At 40.9% G+C, this 20719-nt stretch overlaps 1 protein-coding gene across 4 annotated transcripts in view; it reads right to left on the bottom strand.

Annotated features, from left to right (window-relative positions):
• MTDH (metadherin) overlaps positions 1-19193 on the bottom strand; it is a 56579-nt gene extending 37386 nt beyond the window's left edge. For 2 of the 4 annotated variants that reach the window (XM_081258074.1, XM_081258075.1), the window contains exons 1-2: positions 18495-18877; positions 6205-6309 (exon numbers count right to left, since the gene is read on the bottom strand). In XM_081258074.1, coding sequence (XP_081114200.1) covers positions 6205-6309; positions 18495-18875 — 486 coding nt within the window. In that variant the 5' untranslated portion in view covers positions 18876-18877. Of the gene's footprint in view, positions 1-6204; positions 6310-18494 lie in introns of all 4 variants that reach the window. The other 2 variants (XM_081258076.1, XM_081258077.1) reach the window with 2 other exon arrangements.
• Positions 19194-20719: the final 1526 nt, after the last annotated feature.

Genomic DNA, 20719 nt, shown 5'->3' with positions numbered 1-20719 from the left:
TAGTGAGAAGCATGTCATGTTTTACATTGTGCAGATATCTTTTATGTCTGGCTCCATTAAAAAAACCTGGACCTGCATATCTGTTTTTGCATTAATTTACTGTGATATATTATTTGATTGAAGCATATGAAGAAAATATGGCTACATACACGTGGATATGTAATTGGAAAAGGGAGGAGTTTTTCAATAGTTTTTTTCAGATAATTGTGATATTCTTGATAGCACATCAAAGATTAGCAGTTGCCAAGGGGAGGAGAGGGGAAAACGGGGAGCAACTGCTAACAGGCATAAGATTTCTTCTTGGGAAGAGGAAAATGTTTAAAAATTAGACTGTGGTAATAGCTGTACAATTCTGTAAACACACCAAAACTGTACACTTGAAAGAAGTAAGTTCTATGGTATATCTCAAAATAAAGCTGTTTAACAAAAAAGAAAGAAAACCAGAGGGCTTCCCTGGTGGCACAGCAGTTAAGAATCTGCCTGCCAATGCAGGGGACACAGGTTCGAGCCCTGGTCCGGGAAGATTCCACATGCCGCGGAGCAACTAAGCCTGTGCACCACAACTACTCAGCCTGCAAGTCACAACTACTGAGCCCATGTGCCACAACTACTGAAGCCTGCATGCCTAGAGCCCGTGCTCCGCAACAAGAGAAGCCACCGCAATGAGAAGCCCGTGCATCGCAACGGAGAGCAGCGCCCCCACTCGCCGCGACTAGAGAAAGCCCGCAGGAAAAAAACCCAACGCAGCCAAAAATAATGAAATAAATAAACTAAATCAAAAAAAAAAAAAAAAAAAGGAAAAGAAAGAAAACCAAAGTGTCTGGAGCTTAGAGAAGGTAAGAGGTAAGAAAAGAGACTTGAGCCACAGTGCCACTGGATTATGTTCAAGATTGTGGAGTAATAACAACGGGAAATCATGAAGGATTTTAGGTGGAGGAAGGAAAAAATATTACATCAAAACTTGTCAAGTGGTAGTTTCTTAAAAACTGTTGTAATGTGGAATCTGAAACTACATCAATGAGCTTTCTATACTTTACTACATTAAAATCCATTGGTCTACCATGCACCTTAAATGAATCTTTTATACTTGTCTACTTTTGTAACATGCAAGAATCGAGCGTTTGGAAAATACTGATTCACTGAGTTACATACATCTTCCAAAAGGTTAAAAAACATTCTGGGGGACTTCCCTGATGGCGCAGTGGTTAAGAATCTGCCTGCCAATGCAGGAGACACGGGTTTGAGCCCTGATCCGGGAAGATCCTACATGCCGCGGAGCAACTAAGCCCGTGCGCACAACTACTGAGCCTGCACTCTAGAGCCCACGAGCCACAGCTACTGAGCCCGCGTCCCACAACTACTGAAGCCTGCGCACCTAGAGCATGTGCTCCGCAACAAAAGAAGCCACCTCAATGAGAAGTCTGTGCACCACAACGAAGAGTAGACCCTGCTCGCCACAACTAGAGAAAGCCCGCACGCAGCAAGGAAGACCTGATGTGGCCAATACACACATACATACATATATACGTGAATAAATAAAATTTATAAAAAAACAAACAAAAAAAAACCCAAAAAACATTCTGGGGACTTCCCTGGTGGTTTCCCAATGGTCAAGACTGCGCGCTCCCAATGCAGGGGGCCCGGGTTCGATCCCTGGTCAGGGAACTAGATCCCACATGCATGCCCCAACTAAGATTTCGCATGCCACAACTAAGGAGCCCGTGAGCTGCAACTAAGGAGCCCGCCTGCTGCAACTAAGACCTGGCGCAACCAAATAGATAAAAACAAACAAACAAACAAAAACCCCAATCCATTATATACAATATTAAAAAAAACCCAACACATTTGTTAACATCACTGCTGATCTCATCAGAAATTCATTAAGTACTGGGATGTTGTCAAGCTCATGGTGGTAGATACAAATTTTCCAAATTTCTAATTTTCACTTGGCAACAAATCATTTTATCATTTGCAACAGTACTATCAGTTGTTTTCCTTGAACTGTCTTGATTATTTTTGAAAAAATGTCTACAAATACCCAACTCTAAATAACCATGGCCTATCAGTTGTTCTCTCAACTAAAAATGGAGTAACAAGAAATAAGTTGCTAGTCCAGCTTGCAACTCAACTGCACAGGTGTTTTTCCTCAAGGCAACCACTGTTTTTCAGTATACAGCATACTTTATGCATACTTCCCATTTTATCATACAGAATAATTAAACGGCATGTATTCAGAAGTCAAGATTTAATAAAATGAATAATGATCATTTTTTCAGATTCATCAAGGATACTCTTAAGTGGAATTAGCTTTTTAATTTTTTTTTCCAACCGTAAGTGGATTGCAGTAAAGAATTCAAGCTTGGTGTCACTGCCTTTATTTGTACTAAGGAGTCAGTAGTTTTAGTCACTACTGCTTTTGCACCATTAATGCAAATATTAACACAGCGGAAAAGACAAACAATGTCTTAATTATTCTGAAAACAGTTTTGTCTTCTGGGACCCAACAAAAAGGTCCCTGGAACCCCTTCACAGGGGTCCACGGACCACACTTTAAGAACTGCTACCTCAAAGAAATTGAGAGAGCATTACTTACTAGCTATGTGATCCTGGGCAATTCATTAAACTCTTTTCAATGAGCTGTATAAAAAAAAATGATAATACCTTCCTCCCTGTGCATTAGGATTAAGAGATGTGAAAACATTTTGTACTGTGTAGCATCACGAAAATGTAAGAACTTGTTAATATTTATAATGAATATTTCAGTAGGACACCACTTTGTCCACAACAACCTGACGGTGACCAAATTTTATACATTTTTGCTTTTGCTATTTTTCTTACTAACCATCTTTACACTTCTATCTTAATTCAGACCTTTACAATCACAGATGCAATGCTGATTTGTTAATCACAAATGTTGCTGCCAGCTGAGCATATCTACGTTTTTATCATACCCCACCCCACCCTGACCAGTCAAACCTGTCTAGGGCTTTCCCTTGAGTCTGAATATGTTGTTTTGTTTCAGCTGAACAATGACTATGTTCATTTGTTTCTCTCCCCTGCCAAAATTGGCCTCCCCACTTCTACTCAGTGAAATACCATCCCCATCCTCAAGAGTCCAATTAAGTCAATCTTTTCTGGCTACCCAAATAGGATAATCTTACTTCTCTGAATACCTGGCACTCAAGGCCGTAAGTTACCTGGTATCTTCTCTTATGCTTGCCTTTCCTTAACTAGACTGTAATCTCTCTGAGGGTAAGTACATCTTACATTTCTCCTTATTCTCTTCATCATCAAATAGCACAATGCATTCAGCCTGGCTAATGATCCAATGTATACTCTACTAGAGACTAGTATCAATGAAGCATTAACCTTCATATCCAAATGGACCTGGTAGCTTAACTTGCTTTATAGACCCAATATCTATAGCTCTTGTCATATACGGTTTTTTTTTTTTTTTTTGCGGTATGCGGGCCTCCCACTGCTGTGGCCTCTCCCGCTGCGGAGCACAGGCTCCGGACGCGCAGGCCCAGAGGCCACGGCCCACGGGCCCAGCCGCTCCGCGGCACATGGGATCCTCCCAGACCGGGGCACGAACCCGCATCCCCTGCATCGGCAGGCGGACTCTCAACCACTGCGCCACCAGGGAGGCCCTCATATACGGTTTTTAGACAGTTTTATCTATAAGGCTTACTCAAGTGACAGGACAAGGTATTCAATATCACTGCATAGAGTTCAATTGCTTCACGGGCAAACTGTATTTCTTAAAGTGCCTAACGTGGCTCTGAGAGGAAAACAAATACATAATAACATATATTAAGGTGCATAAGTAGACCTAAGATGTTTATTTACGAAAAAAGACAGTAAGAAGTCTTAAAAAAAACCCCACATATTTAAAACACACAAAAGCACACAGCACAACAGCATAAAAAGTTAACTGAAATGAGAGTCACCTGGACTGAACCAAGTTAAAAAGCATAAATTCAAGATGTAGGATTGTGAAAAGAAACATTAGGCATGAGTGGTAGCATTTATTATTATGCAAAAAGTCAAATCAAATAGGCGACAAACCAAAGGTAGAAGCCTTGCACTAAAAAAGCAATGGCAACTGAAAGGAGGTGGTTCTGTCAAGTGATTAAACAGCGCATGGGCTTTGGTATCAGAATGAGCTGGGTTCAAATCCCAGTTCAGAAACTATGTATGAACTTACAGAAATCACACAATCCCTCTATGCTTCAGAGCCCTTATCTGTAAATGGGACTAATACTATTTGCCTGGAAGAGTTTTTGAAAGGATCAGAAATAATACAGAGCAGAAAAAAGCACAGACTTTGGAGTCAGATGGGTCTAGTCTAGGTTAGAACTGACTGTACTTTTAAAAGCTTAGGTAACTTAAGCCTCAGGTTTCTTATTTGTAAGATAGGTATGATACCACCTCCTCAGCATTCTTGCGAGGATAATTAAAGTAACATGTATAAATATTCTATAAAGTCTTAAAAGTACACCCAGTAAGTGCTCAATAAGTTGTCCCTACTATATTATACGTAAATATATTTACTTATAATTAAATAAGTAATTATGTATGAAGTAAATATGTATGATATATACACATACCTCACCTTGCACAGTGCCTGCCATGTTATAGATACTTAACAAATATCAACCATTATAATTACTTTCTAACATAAGAGATTTCAGAATGATTTAAAACTTTAAACTATGGTTTTACATCCCGATACATACAATCTATATATAATTAATCAATCAGAGACGAATGGTAGTTGATTAATTATTCCAACTACAGATTTTTCAGGATAATTCAGGGAGTGGAAGAAGGAGTTAAGTATAAAGTGCTCACTAGTAGAGAGAAAGCCCAGGAACAAGGAAACACTAGATGGGAGAAGTATACATCTACATTAAGCATATAAACTATTCACAGTGTAAATTCAAAATCCCTAAATTGTATGCTTATTTGTTAATAAAAGTAATTTACTATTTATTTTTCTGCCAAAGGCAAGGTCAGACATATATTTAATTCTTTCCCACAACCATCCTTCATTTTAAGCCATCCTACCTGCAGCTGTCTTGGCCCTAGACCAATTTCACCGGGTTACAGGGCAGAATTGATCTCACCAGTTCTTCAGTGGTATTTTGAAATTATGAGCATTAAGAAACTGTACCAACCACTTCACACCACTACTCTACGGGGCTGGAGTTGTGGCACCTTGGTTCCTAGAAACCACTTACCTACCTGTGGTTGTTTTTTTGTTCGTTTTCCCTGAAAAGGAGTTATGCATGCAAGGGTTAAAAAAAAAAAGGGGGGGGGGGAGGTTGCAGTTTTTAATGTACCAAAAAGAATTAAATAAAAAGTCTCTCGCCCACAGCAGGAGGTACCACTGTTAACAGAGTCTTGTACATTTTGCCTACTTACAAACTAAATTAAGTCAAATAAAAATGGGTCGGTTCTAACACTGGCAACTGGAAAATGAATAAAATCCCAGGAATGTACCATTAATGGGGTATAATAGATTGTTATTTGAAAACTTAAGAGTGCACATCCAAAGGGATGTGGGAACAGATGTATATGTATGACTGATTCACTTTGTTATAAAGCAGAAACTAATAAATAAATAAATAAATAAATAAATAAATAAATAAATAACTAAATAAATAAATAAATCCTCCAAAAAAAAAAGAGTGCACATCCAAACCTTTTACTAATGACCTGAGTACAGAATATTTTCCTTTGTTAAACAAATTCAAATTGTATCTAATAAGTAGATGATTATGTCGCTGTCACAATAGAAATCTATATTAACACTTAATACCATAGAACAATTTTGCCAAGCTTTCCATGACAAAAGTGCACTGTTAACAAAGGTATCACAATTTTGTTTTCCAATAAGAGGTATGTTACATATCTGGAACCTTACTCATATAAAAGATGTTCAAGTCATGAATAAATTGTTTCTGGCAAAAAGAAAACTTAATGATGTCACAGCAATGTTTAAAGTACTTGGTGATACATCCCTCCTTAAAAAACAAACGAACAAACAAAACCAACTTACTTAAACCTCCACCACCCGTCCATCCGCTATGATAAATTCAGATTTTTAGTTTTCCTTAAATGGGGGTGTACACGTAACATTTTATATGTCACTCTCTCTATTAAGAGCCTTGCAGATAATTTCACATGCTCCCAACTGACCTTTTCATTTTTCTTGTGTGTCTCTAATGGCTGCTTGGCTGCTGCTGCACTCCGAGGAGTTCGGACGACCTCTTCCTCAGCCACTTCGATGGTCCGTCCGTTTGGCTGCACAGCAACAATAATGGATTCTGTTATCAAACTGCTTGGCAGAGCAAATCAAAGATTTGTACTCAGGACACAGAATATACATCAATCTAATTCTACCCCCGACCCAAATTAAAAAGATTTTTGTACAGCTGTGTTATCTAAGACTATTGTCCCCAGGAACTACATCTTGTAATATAATAAAGAATGAACTTATAAGCAAAACTGTACCACAAATTTATTTTCTGATTTCACCCAGGCATCAGTACCTCCAACAAAAAATAGTGGAATGGAAGCAGGAAAAAGAACTAAATTGTCTTTGCATTCTGACCACCAATTGGCCGTGTAATCTCAGAGTATTTCACTCGTTATCTTTGAGTTTTGTTTCTACATCTATAAAAATGATAGGTCTGATCTATTCAAAAGACCACAAACTTTTTTGGTAAAGGGCCAGATAGAAAATATTTTAGTCTTTGTGAGCTATGGAGTCTCTGTCGCAACTACAAAAGCATGCTACTGTAGCACAAAAGCAGCCATAGATGATACATAAAGGAATGAGTATGTCTGTGTTACAAAAAAACTTTACAAACACAGGTGGAGGGCCAGATTTGGTCCATGGACCACAGTTTGTTGGTCTCTGTATTAGATAATCGCTAATGTCCCCTGTAATCTTACAATCTAATAGCTCTACTATTCTAGGATTAAGAAGCTTTATTAACCCACTGCCACAGTTTAAAAAGGCTACCTCAGTTTTCCTAACATCCCCAAAATAAAATGACAGCACTTAGAGGTGTTCATGAGTAGAATTAAGTCTGTGAACACCAATTCTGGCTTTTAATCAGAATCACTAGTTTGGGCTTTGTTTTTTAAATGAAGCATTTCTGAGCCCCATCACCAGAAATATACTTAGATTCAGAACTCTGAAGAAAAGGGCCCAGGTATCTCCCAGGTGTCTGCATTTCTAACCTTTCCGGATCTTACTACTACTTTTCACTTGCCCATTCTTCTCATATTCAACACAGTAAGTTAGTAAGTCAATATACTAGTTTAAATTGCTTTATTTCTAGTTCTTGCAGAACAGATTTCCACCAGATTACTTATTACAGCAGAGCTATAGTCACGAAAACAATATGAATGTTCAGTTTTTCTAATGTGACATTACCTGCATTTGTGCAAAATTATCAGGGATATGCAGTTGGAAAGAGAAACCATTAATATTCCAAAACTCAATCTGCAGGCTTTCCAAAGATTTATTGTAGAAAAATCCAAACAAAAGCTTTGAGCGGATTAATTTCCTAATTAACTCAAATTTAATATGCTGAGTCTTACGCAACTTTTTAAAGTCAGACAGCTAATGTTGAACCCAGGGGTCTTCACTCTTGGTTTGGTTTTCTTTCCTCTGGGCTGTTTTGCCACTTTAATGCTGTCTCTTCTCATTTCTCTGTGTTTATGTATATGGGCGGGGGCAGGGAGGGGTGGAGGAGACAATGCATGGAGAAAGGTCAGAAACCCCAGAAAGGGATTTGGGCTTAGAGCCATAGCCACATCAGGAATATAAAACTTTATTTAAGTCTACTTTCCAGTATCACCATCTTACTTGTCAGTTCTCGTATGCCATTTCTTATTTCAGACTAGTCAAACTTACTTTTTCTGATTTTCTGGGGTCATCCTCACCTTTCCATGTAAGCTTTACTCCAACTGACCAATCTTATAGCTCTAAGTCCACAGTTTCCCGCTCTTCACGTGGCAGCTCACAAGCCTCACATCTATGAAACTTCATTTAACGAATTCCTTCAGCAAACTATCATAGTCACTTATATGATACCTCCATTTTACTCATGTAAATGACTAAACTGAGTCATTTTAATTTATATACTAACTGTAAAAAGGTGAAATTAAGTGGTTAAAAACTATCTTAAAAACCGCTAAAAATTTCAATGCAATTCCTTTGAGACAACTGCAAACAATGCTGATAGAGCCTCCCAAATGAAAGATGAAACAATCTTTCCTTCTGGACAAATACAAAGTCTGAAGTCCTCAATCAGTGACCAACAGGGGAACACTCAGGCTCCATTTCACAGGCTCTGCAATGATCAGCAAGCCAAAGGTGGTCCCACATTCCAACCTGCGCCAATTTTACTTCCTTCTTTGCAACGACTTATGTAGCAGCTACAACTGCAGCTGTTCCCTCGGGTCTATGCAGATTTCCCAATTTTCCACTAACTTTTGGGCTTTATATAGGTCTCATAACTATTGGGGTTCCGTAAGTCATCAACAGCTCCCCACAAATGCCTGACACCATGAAATAATAAGCCCCCTATCCCAAGGGAAAAGTCAACAGCATTCTTAGGTAGCAGGAAAAGAGGATACATTATGGTGGTTGTGCCTCTCCTACCTATCAACAGCACTAATCTGATCTCTACTAGTTCGTCAAGGAAGCCTTGTCCTGGTAAAGCATTAACCACATTTAAATGAGCAAATCCCTAAATGGAAGCATACTATGTAGATCTGCTCACATGAAAAGAACTAATCGCAAACTAACACTTCAAATCCAATGTGACTTCCATGCTGGGTTTTACATGAAAGTATCTTCTCTGATCATAGAGACTTTATAATATATATGGTGTTGTTTCTACAGGTTAGGATTACATGGGCCTCTTGCTGTACCCTGGTTTAAAATTCTCTGGAAAATTTTGAGGTGTTCCCCTCCAGGGCCAACCAAAGTTAATTTTACATATAGCATGCAATCTATATTTTAAATTAGACCACCCTAAAATGTCCTTCAAATTTGGTGAAAATCAACCAGTAACAGAAAAATGATATAATCATTTCTTACATGGATAAACTTGTAGACAATGCCATGTCAGCCTTATTATTAAACATGCCCTCAACCCCCATCCCAGATCCTTGTAAAAAATACATTCACAAAAGAACGTGTGTGTTGGGAGGGTGATAAAGCAGAATGAAGACACCTAGCTGACAATCAGGAAAATAAAATGGAGGAGGGGGCCACACAGCAGGGGAACAGGCTCTTATTTGATAACTACTCAAGGAAATAAAATTCTTCACGTTAGTCAATCTCCAATTTACTAATTCCATAAACGTTTATTAAGTACTTAAGTACAAGGCACTGAGCTAGGGACCTCGGGGACAAGGACATATGAAAGGAATCTGCCCTCTGAGAGTTTTAAGGTTCAGAATAAGAAGATATGCTTAATAATAGACTTCTACTCCATTTGAATGGCCTTTATATATCTGTTAAACTGATTCTAAATTGCAGAAGAATCTATAGCTAAGGTAAGCATATACAAGGTTTAACATTTGACACTTCTAAAATGAAAGCATTTAGAATTCTATTTTCACTTAGTTATACAAATTTTATTTTTAGCCACGAAATGTAAAAAACATGACTTCAAATTACTTGGAAACTTCTTAAGTTTATTTATTTTTTAATTTTTTAAAAAATTTTATTTTATTTAGTTTTGGCTGTTGGGTTTTCATTGCTGCACGCGGGCTCTCTAGTTGCAGCAAGTGGGGCTACTCTTTGTTGCGGTGTGTGGGCTTCTCATCGCGGTGGCTTCTCTTGTTGCGGAGCATGGGCTCTAGGCGCCCAGGCTTCAGCAGTTGTGGCACGTGGGCTCAGCAGTTGTGGCTCGTGGGCTCAACAGTTGTCGCCCGTGAGCTCTAGAGCGCAGGCTCAGTAGTTGTGGCACACGAGCTTAGTTGCTCTGCGGAATGTGGGATCTTCCCGAACCCGTGTTCCCTGAATTGGCAGGTGGATTCTTAACCACTGCACCACCAGGGAAGTCCACTTCTTAAGTTTAGAAACTAGAAGGGCAGCCTGCTAACTACCAAAAAAAAAAAGTGAAATATGAAAAGACTACCGGCTTTAGAATGGACAACCTGGGATTAAGGCCCAACTTCCATATTTAATCACCGTGACTTTAAGCATTTTCCTTGACTTAACCCTCAACTTCATCATCTGTAAATACGAAGAAAATATGTAACTTGTCTTATGTAACTTGTTAAAGCGACAGTAAATGAGAAAACATGTGAAAGCATGCTTTACTTGCTCAAGAAAGTTTCTTTCCTTCAATATCCTTTCCTCTCCAAAGCTATGATGGCCCATATCCTCATCCCATGTTCCAGCATTCAAGTCATTTTTCATACTAGCAAGCTCAAAATAAATGTTAAGTCCTGGTGGTCAAGAGGGCTAACAAACTGTACATGTATCCAATGGGCCCAATGCTCCAGACACAAATTCTTTTGGGAAGTTAACAGAATACAAATGATGAGTAAATGTATCCTCTCAGAGGCTAAAAATAGTCCAGGCTTGCTCTAGAGACATGTCATACTATCTTTCTTTTTTAAAAAGCTGCTTATCGTTTTACTGTTTTCTAAAAAAATTGCACAATAATCATTCATGTTCATTCACTCAATATCCAGTAAATGAACTCAGTAGAGTAACATGCAGAACCCTTAAAACCTTGAAACAAAGACAAGTGAGGCACAATGCCTGCCCTCGAGAAGCTTAGACCAAAGCACAGGAAGAACACAGGTATACAAGAGCGCGCACTAAAATAACAGACAGAAGATGTACTCTGCCTCCCGCCGCACCCCCCCACCCGGCCCCATTCCCCAGCCTCTTAAAGGAGAAGAGCATGAGTTTTGAAGGCAAGCTGAGACCACGGTTGAATCCCAAATGTCTATCACCTTGGACAAGTTACTACTTCACTGGAGTCTCAATTTTCTTAGCTGGAAATTATACTGAGCATACAGGAAGCATAAGACTACATATTATGTCCATGATAAAAAAAATAAAGGCAAGACATCATGGAAATTCAAGAGATATCATCTTTAGCTGATAGACCTAATAATTTCCAAGTATTTGCCATGTGCCAAGCACATGCATTATCTCATTTAATGGACAAGACTTTGTCAGTTTCTTAGTTTTAGTTGTGAAGAGTGCTGATACATATTCAAGATAGAATAATTTCTTGTCATTTATTTGAAAACACAAATTGTTTTTTCCTGCCAAATGTTGTGCACATATCAATTACATAATAAGCTACAGCTTGTCACAGTAATTTACCAACTTGTTTTAAAATTCAACCCCAATTTTAAACTCCTAAAAACTAAGAGGATAATCTTACAAATATGGCCTATAAATCAAATTTGCAAAATCTTGCTATATATCCTGAGTTATTTCCTTTAGGGTAAAGATCCTTGTGCCTTCTCAACAGCTAGCCAAAAAGCTAAATCCTCTTCAGGGATTCCAAAACATCTCTTTGTTGACTGCATCAGGGATGCTCAGGGCTACTTTTATATAGGTTAGAGAGATGACATTCAATACCTATCACATGGCCAAATTATTCTAAAGATGATTTCTGAAACACTAAATACAGTGTTGGTTTCCAAGGCTTTATGTCAGACGGGTACTGAGATAAGGATTACAGGTGATACAGCAGACACATATCCATGTAATTCTTTCTCAGATCCTGAAGGACACCTTCTGGAATACTGGCATTCTGTGGAACAGTTTGAAAACCACTAGCATAGTTGGAGAGAAAACAGAGTATTTAAAAACTGGAGAGGAATTCCCAGGTGATCCAGTGGTTAGGACTCGGTGCTTTCACTGCCAAGGGCCGGGTTCAATCCCTGGTCGGGGAACTAAGATCCCACAAGCCCTGCGGTGCAGCCAAATAAAACTGGTCAGATAACACCAACTCCTCACAGAGATCTTATGATTTTGTTTGAATAGTAATAATAGTGACAATCATTTAAAAATGCTTTCAAGGCTTTCACAACTTTGAGAAGTAGTACAATACTCAATAAAGCCAAAGTGCAACAAAAACAAGTGTTCGGAGGGTTTATTGCTGCTCTTGGTATTTAAGATGAGCATGACTATTTAAGGTCTTTTCTGTCAGAACTATTGAAGGTCTTTTCTGCAAGGCCTCTGGCAGAAGAAAATGACAGGATGAAAAAGTCCTGTCATGTAACCAAACAAATAGAGGCAAAATTCTGGAGATTCTGTAAAGGTCATTATAATTTTCAGCAGAAACTTCTGATTCTTAAAGTAAAATTTAAAAGCAATAAAGTTGCAACTCACTGAGAAAATTAGATTTGTTCTCTGAATGCAATATAATATCCTGGAACATACTATCAAAATGAGAGGTTAAAAAAAAAATCAGAGAGGTATAATGGAAATAACAGTGAGTTCTTAGACTAGAAATCAGGATATTGTTTTGCCTTTGTAATGCCTTTGCTCTATGACCTTGAATAAGTCACTTAATCTCTCTGAAACTCAAGATTCCTTTTTGCAAAATCAGGAATGTTTGTTTTACCTATCACTCAGGATTTTTAAATCAAATGAGTATTCTTCAAAGACTTAAAACTAAGGGGACTAGTGACTTAAAGGGAAAAAGAAAATCCTGTAGATGACACGTAACTTTAGTAATACCTGGGATGACATGGCAAAATCACCACCTATGAATAACAGACATAATTCTATTGAGAATATCTTAAAAGACAAATTTATTTAGCCCAATAACAGTTTAGATTATTCAACTAAACAGTGAGATGTCATTTTAGATACTTCATTCAGCACTTAGTTTAACAAATAATTATCAAAGGCTGTTATATGCCAGTCGCTGCTTGCTATCCCATATCAAGGCTTATAATCTAGTGGAGAGAAAAGACCCTGAGCAAAAGTAAATGAATAAGTTACTAAACAATTTACAAACTACAATAAAGGAAACACATATAAGAGGTTAAGACAGAAAATAAAAGGGGATGCCTATTTCAAATAGGGTGATCAGGAAAGCATTTTCTGGGAAGGTGAGTATTAAAGTGAGATCTAAAGGTTGATTAGAACATTGGGGTCAAGATGGTTCCAGAAGTGTTAGTAACAGCTCATGTAAAGGTACTGGGTTGTGAGAGTTTGAAGAACTGAAAAAGATTACTATAGGTGAAGGTAGCAAATGAGAGGAAACCAACTCAAAATTGCTTAGAAAAAAAAGCAGGTGCTGGGCCATACAGGAAAGAAGTTTAGATTTTAAATGCAAAAGCTACTGAAATGTTCGTTTTAGACAAGATTGTGACTTGTTTTTAAAAAGACTCCTTACTAGGGTGTTGAGGAAGCACTGGGGGCAGCCAACAGAAGCTACTGCTGTACAAGTGAGTTAAGGTGATAATAGCTGGACTAAATATATGTTTTGGAGATAAAACTGATGGTACTTGCCGAAGGATTAGGATATGAGGTGAAGATGAGGAGGCAAGGAAAAGAGAAGAACCAAGAATGATTCTTAGATTTTTGGCTTGAATAACTGAAGGAACGGCAGAGTCATTTACCATTTACAGAAATGGGGAAGACTGGGAGAGGGCAGGGAATTATAAGCCCTGTTTTGGCGATGTTAAAGTTTTTGAGACAAACATCAGGTTTCTAATTGAAGAAACCCAGTGTACATCTAGACATGAGGTTTTGGAGATGAGAGGAATAGTCCAGTTACAGACACAGGCAAATAAACAGTTGATCACCACTATTTGAAGATTCCATATTGGCAAATTTGCTTACGCACTAAAATTTATTTCTAACCCCAAAATCAATACTTGTCATTCTTGGACATGCACAGAGCTGTGAAAAGATCTGAGTCATCCTACAAGCACATTCCCAGGCAATGCTCTGCCTTCTTGTTTCGGCTCTCATAAAAAATATAAAATAAACATAAAAAAGAGACTAACTCTAGCTGGGGAGCTAGAGAAGGCTTTATATAGTAAAGGCAGCAATGTAGCTGGGCCTTGAAGGATAGGTAGAAATTGGTAGAGATACAGAAAAAATAGGCCTTTTAGTAAAAATAATATGAATAGAAGAAGATAATATGAATAAAGAGACACTGACATCTAGCTAATGGTAATGTCTTAGGGGTAATGGTATGAGATAAATCTAAGATGGGGTTAGATCATGAAAAGGCCTGAGTGCCATGTCACTGGATCTTATTCAACAGGTGCTGAGGAACTACTGAAAAGATGTGAACTTGAAAGTCACATGATCAGAGCTGGGCTTTAAAAGATTTAGCTGGCATGAGTGTGTAGAAAGGATTGGCAACAAAAGGACTGGAAACAGGAAAACCAGTTAGGATGCTGTTAGGACAGCCTAAGCAAAAGGTAATAAAGTCCAAAAGTAGGGCAGTGGCAGTGAAACTAGAAAAGAAGTAATGACTACAAAAGACACGGCATACTATTAGAATGATTTATTGGCTGTACAAAGATGGACCTTACAAATTTCTAGCCAGATGAGGCAAACACAGCCATTTTCCACTGTAAAAAGAAAAAGGTGGCTCACATGGAATTTACTAGGCATGAAAAATAGGAGTATGTTGCATAAATACTTTGGTGGGACATCTTACTATATTATGCATTCAATAATTACTTATTGACTGCCAGCACCGTGCAAGGTTATACAGTAGCAAACAAGACAAAACACTACTCTTTTATTTACTGGGCTTTTAGATATTAACAATCGCACTATGGCAAGTCTTTATGAAAATTCCTAAACTAATATGAAAAAAACTTGTCCACTAAAATGAATTTTCTTTGACGATGATCTTGGTTACCTGCTCCCAGTTGAAATTCAAAGCAACGATTGTTAAAGACCAGTTATCTGAGATCTTACATCCATCAATATCACTGCGCAGATTAAGTCAAGCGAAAAATATTTACTGAGTGCCTATTTAACACTCACAATGAACTAGGTGTCATGAAAAATACCTGTATGAAAACAGTGATTTCCAACAACGCCAAGAGCTCAGCCCAGTGACAAGTGCCGCCCCCTTCATCACTCCCTTCACTTTGAACAGGGGAACGAACTGCAATTCATGCCCCCAAAACTTATGGCAAGAAATTAGGGGATAAAAAGCAAACCGATATAAGAATTAAAAAAAAATGCTTATCAATAGATTTTAAAAAGCTAAACGACATCTATTCTACAAATAAAAGAAGGCAACTAGAAACAAATTTTGAAAATTCGAGTTGTAAAATTTGCAATGATTTAAGAGAAAACTAAAAACGATGGATTGAAAGGACGAAAATAAAATATTTAAACAAATATGGAATGTCCTTTTAAAAAACTGCAGTAGTTGACATCACTGATTCCACCTGAATCAGAATTAAGTATATCTTAAAATGTTGATCAGAATGATGTAGTAATAAAAGATGGATCATAAGATTAAACATGACTCCATTTAGAAATCTCTCTTATACTATGGATCTTATGGCCCTATTGCAGGGAATGATTTTCAGACTCACAGGCAAGGGAACTTGTTAAAAATGCAGATTCCCTGAACCCAGTTCCACAGATTCTGAATTTACAAGATGTGTAGTAGGACTCAGGAATCTACACCATTTAACAAGCATTCAAAGTAACTCTACTGCAGGGACGTCCCTGGTGTCCAGTGGTTAAGCCTCCATGCTTCGAATGCAGGGGATACTGGCTGGATCCCTGGTCAGGGAACTAGGATCCTACAGGCCGTGTGGCACAACCAAAAAAACCCCCAAAGTCTATTGCAAGTAGTTAGGGTTAACACGCTGAGGAATCCTGCAGTGTTTTAACTCAACTAAGATCTTCAATTTATAAACAAGATAAGCTTATCGGAGCATGGTTAAATGCCTTACTCAAATTTAGAGGTCCTAATTCCTGCCAGGCTGACAGAGTTAAGTCTTCCTCCCCCGAGCCATTGCTGTTTCTTCAGTCTCTCCCACTATCCTGCTCCTCCCCACTTTCAAAGTCAAATTCTGTGATAAGGTTTTTCCTGGCCAGCTGGGCCCACACTAGGGTTTTCTGGTATCTTTTTCCACAACTGGAATAAGCAGCTCCCTGGGGAAAAACTAAGCTTTTACTTTTGTATTTCCTTCACTGTGAGACATATGAATATTGTATTCCTTTTTACTGCCTTCAATTTGCAAGCAGAATCCTGCTTTTCCCCAAGTAAATATTTAGCACAGTGCAAACCATATGAGTACTAACTAAATAAATGGAAGCTTATATTTCTTAACCCTATAAAGCAGTGTTTTTCTAACTGTGGGTCACGCCTCACAATCAAATATGAAACCAATTTAGTGGGTCACAAATATCATTAAAGAAAAACAAATAGAATAGTTTGATACATGTGTGGGGGGCATTGCAATGTAAAATGTTTTCACTGTAGGTTGCAAAAACGTTTGAAAGCCACAGTTTTGAAACTGCTGATGAACTTCTCCAACACAACTTTACCATTAGGTAGGCAAATACGTTTTCTCACGCGATTAACATTCAACCACTCTGTTAGTCTTCCCATTCTCCACTCCCCAAAGATAATACTGGATTTATTTATTCATTCCCCTCTCCTTAACTCAAATGAAAAGGAGAAGGAATAAGTCCTAAGTTTGATAAGCATTTTTCACAGCACAAGTTCCACAGGAGCCTGTCTGTGTTCCTTCTTCAGATGGGTCATCCAAGTGTTGTGATGCACTTCGGGTGGGCTCTTGGAGCACCTGTCTCTTGACCCAAGTCTATCTGAAATTCCAGACGTTCCAAACAGGGCTTTGAAAATTTCACATCCTGCTTCATCCACACTGGTCCTAGGCTTATTAATGTATGTGTTTTTTTTCAAGATCATCTTCTTTCCTGTCTTGGAGCCAGGTTCTTTATTTCCACCATAACATTACTTTCTGGTAATCCTTGATACTCCCTACAAGTTTAAATATAATTACCTATGTTCCAAATCACTTGTATTTTCTCTTTTCCTAACCTAAGGTGGTATTCACACTGACAAAGTTGTATCCTTTTCCAGGTCTTGCATGTATCTTGCATCCTCTTAATCGGCAGGTCTAATCTAGACCTAATAATGCAGTTACTGTGACCTTCTCTACTACAGCCTTATCTTTTGTACTGTTACCAACCATACTCTCATTACTTTAGCTTCAACTCAGATCTCACTTCCTCCAATAACTTGCCTAAATGCCTCCAATGCAAATAGTCTCCCACTCTACAACCCTCATTTATACTGCTCACACCTCTACAGCACCTGTCAGTCCACAAAACATTAGAATTATTTTTGAATCTGTCTCCCGTATTAGTTTCCATGACTGACTTTAACTCTCACGTGTATACTTCTCACTATCCAGCAAAAATCAGAGCGCAGGTCACACAGTATTGTACTTTATCGTACTGAAAAGGGGAAGAGCTAAATCCAGTGGCTATAAAAATAGGTTAGGAGCTGCTTCTCATTTTGCACACCCTCCATACCCTGCTCAACTGCACGGTATTTTTTTTTTATAAATGAATAAAACCATGAACGTTCCAATGGGAGAACCGTGGGGAAATGGCCATAAAGGCCGCAGAAATGAAACGCGAAGGCAAGATAAAACGGCTGTGATGCTCTCTGCGTTTCCACACGTGGCCCGGTAAATCGGTGCCGGAACGCCTCGCGCAGCCTGCGCCTTTCTGCTCTGTCATCCCTTTACTCTATTTCAAAACGCCCACACCGCTCCGCCGAACTTGCCTGAGCGCTCTCTCGGAGGGCCCCGGAGCCCCGAGTACCCGAGAAAACAGACCCCCTCTTGCCTTGCTCCAGGTCCGGCCTCCACATGCCACAGGCACCAGAATGACAGGGGGCCACCGTCTCCCTTCAACAGTCCCAACTAAAATGGAAGCGCGTCCAGACCCGGGTACCTTTAAGCCTCGAGTCAGCCCCGGAGTCTGCAGGCCGCCGTATCTCCCCATCTCAGTGTGGCCTGAGCCAGGCTCTGCCTCCCCGGAGCAGTCTTGCTACAACTTCCCCACCGTCAGGTCCCATCAGCCTCCGCACACACATGCAGCCGACCCAGCAGGCCTCGGGGACGTTGGCATGTCGTTCCGGCGGTCAAGGTTCCCGAAAATGACCTGACCGCAGGGCGCTTCTATTTAAACATACCCCACACTGTCTAACTTCCTTCCTCTACACTCATCTTCCCCACTGGTCCCATACTTCCTGAGTTTCCACCGTTCTCCAAGAAACGTGTCCACCGATCACCTCCTCCGCCTGGAGAGACTGCGTCCCGGCTCTCGACTAACCTCACTCTTTTCCTTTTCCAGTCCCGGCTGGGGCGGCTCGCGTTTGGCCTCCCGCAAGCTCGAGGGGCTCCACGCTGGCCCTTCGCCCCTACTCTCCCGCCGCTCCTCCCCTACTCACTTTGGGCTTCTCCGGCAATTTCTTCCGGTTCTTCTTCTTCTGCTCCTCGCTCCTGAGATTCTTCAGCACGCCTAGGTCGTCAGCGGCCGGGCCCGGCGCAGCCGCCGCCTCCTCCCGCTTGCGGGGCGGGCTCCTCCGCTTCTTGCGGGCGCCGGCGCAAGCCGCGGCCCAGCCGTAGCCGAGCAGGAAGAGCAGGAGGAGCCCGAGCGCGCCCATGCCCACCAGGATCACCCAGCCCGGGTACCGTTTCGGCTCCAGCCCCAGGTCGAGGCCCAGCTCGGTGCGCAGAAAGCCTAGGCCGACCGAGAGCATTTCCTGCAGCCGGGCTGAGCCCTCCTCGGCCTGCTGGGCCAGCTCGTCCAGCCAGCTCCGTGTAGCCATCTTCCCTACCGTCAGGGGCACTCGCAGAATGACGCCGGGGCGCAGAGACGCCGTGGAACAGTCAAGGGAAGCAAGGAAAGGCCGGGCCGGACAGCCTCAGGCCGAGCGCATTGCGGCCGCCCCTCGCGCCGGAGCCGGGGATCGGCCGCTGCCGCCGCCAGGAGGACAGGGGGCTCCCAGTGCCCCCCGTCAGCCTCACTCCGCCGCCGCCAGGAGGAGGGGGGCGGCGGGAGGGAGTGTCTCCAGCGGCGGCCGCTAAGCGGCGTCTCCGCGCCAGGGCCAGGCCCCGCTGTCCTCCCTCGGCGGAACAATGGCGGCTCCGGCCGCGATCCACGCAGCGAGCGTAGACTAGGAGCAGGGCAGCGGGTCACGTGGGCGCCGGTGGGCGGGGCGTTGGGTGTCACGTGGGCGCGGGCGAGGCCGGGCGGGGCTGGAGCCGTTGGAGCGAGCGCTCCGCGGCTGCAGTTGGCGGTGACCCTTTCGGGCCTGGTGGCGGCGCCGAGCCTTGGGGATCGGTGACTCTGGGCGGGTGGCTGGGAGGGGTTAACCGGAGGAAGTCTTTGCGGGATGGCTGGTGGCCCGGAGCTAGGAGACGTGGCGCTTTGAATGAGTCCATGGGAGGGGCTCTCTGCGAAGCCTGCGGGTTGGGGGTGTGGAAGAGGGCGAAGAGCGAGGAACCGGGTCACGGGGTCTGGGTCAAAATTGCCCTAGTAGCTGTCTCTTCTCCATTCTTTTTCTGGTAGTGGTGTCGGGGTGGCAGCGGCTTTTTCTCCCTGGGTCACCGGTCGGCTAGATGCTTCCAGGTGGGCTCAGCCGAGCCTGAAACCGGTCACTCTTCTTTCAGCGCATAGGTTTAGTTCACAAATTGGGTTTGTCTCATCACGGCCAACTTACCCACATCTCGTGTCTACCATTTGCCTGCCTGGCTAGGGCGCTTTTGCGTGGTTTCTCTCCTTCGCTCTTGCTCTCGCTGCTATTAGTCGCCAGAATTCAAAAGTTGGAAAGCCCGTGGGCAGTATTCTTTTCCTACTCGTTTGTAGCTTTAATAAGAAATAATAAGAGGCATACTGGATTGTGTTTTACATGTAGAGGTAGATTCCTTGTTGCGTTTTATTTTAAGCTTTTGGGCAAGATCACAAGAGGAGTTTGCAAAAATTCTGTTATTTTTTTGCTGTGTTGACCATATCTGGGTAGCGTTAGTAAGAAATGGATTTTCAGATCTCAGTTACAAAGATGATATTCGGGGCTGCCGTAGGGTTTTCAAGTTACATTTCCCTGTAAGGAAACTGGGTGTTTTATCATTAAATGATAATTAGCATGTAAGCAAGTGTCTTAAGTGAACTAAAAAACAGGCTTTCTCAAAGAATAGAAAGGGGGGTAATATTAATAAGTACCGAATCCAAAAATGTGTTTAGGAGTATTTTGACCTACTTTGCAACTGTGTTGTAATGCATGTTGTGATTAATGGGTGGAAGGGAGTTTGGTAAATAAAATAAAAATAAACTGCTACTCTTGCGAAGTTTTATTACAGACTTATAATTAAAGGTTGTGTAAATTACAAGACCAAAACTTAGAAGATGTCATTGGAACTACTTCATCTCTAAAAGGTTCCAAATTCCACTTATATTTATGAAAGTAGATTTATCATTCTACATTTATGTTTTGGTTCCAGAGACATGAAGGATGATGACTTTCCTAAGAAGTTCCACTGCTCATTCTAGGTTAACACCTGTGGATTTATGAATTAAGCTATTATACAATAATAGTAGCTGGGTTTGCCTGTTCCTTTGGCAGCCTAGCAAGTATTGATTATGTAAAATCCTGTCACCTTTCTTCTTTGTTTT

Source organism: Mesoplodon bidens, assembly GCF_964165515.1.
Source record: "Mesoplodon bidens genome assembly, chromosome: 16".
Taxonomy (NCBI): domain Eukaryota; kingdom Metazoa; phylum Chordata; class Mammalia; order Artiodactyla; family Ziphiidae; genus Mesoplodon; species Mesoplodon bidens.
Note: the sequence above shows the minus strand (reverse complement) of the source record. Positions and strands in the feature narration are given on the sequence as shown.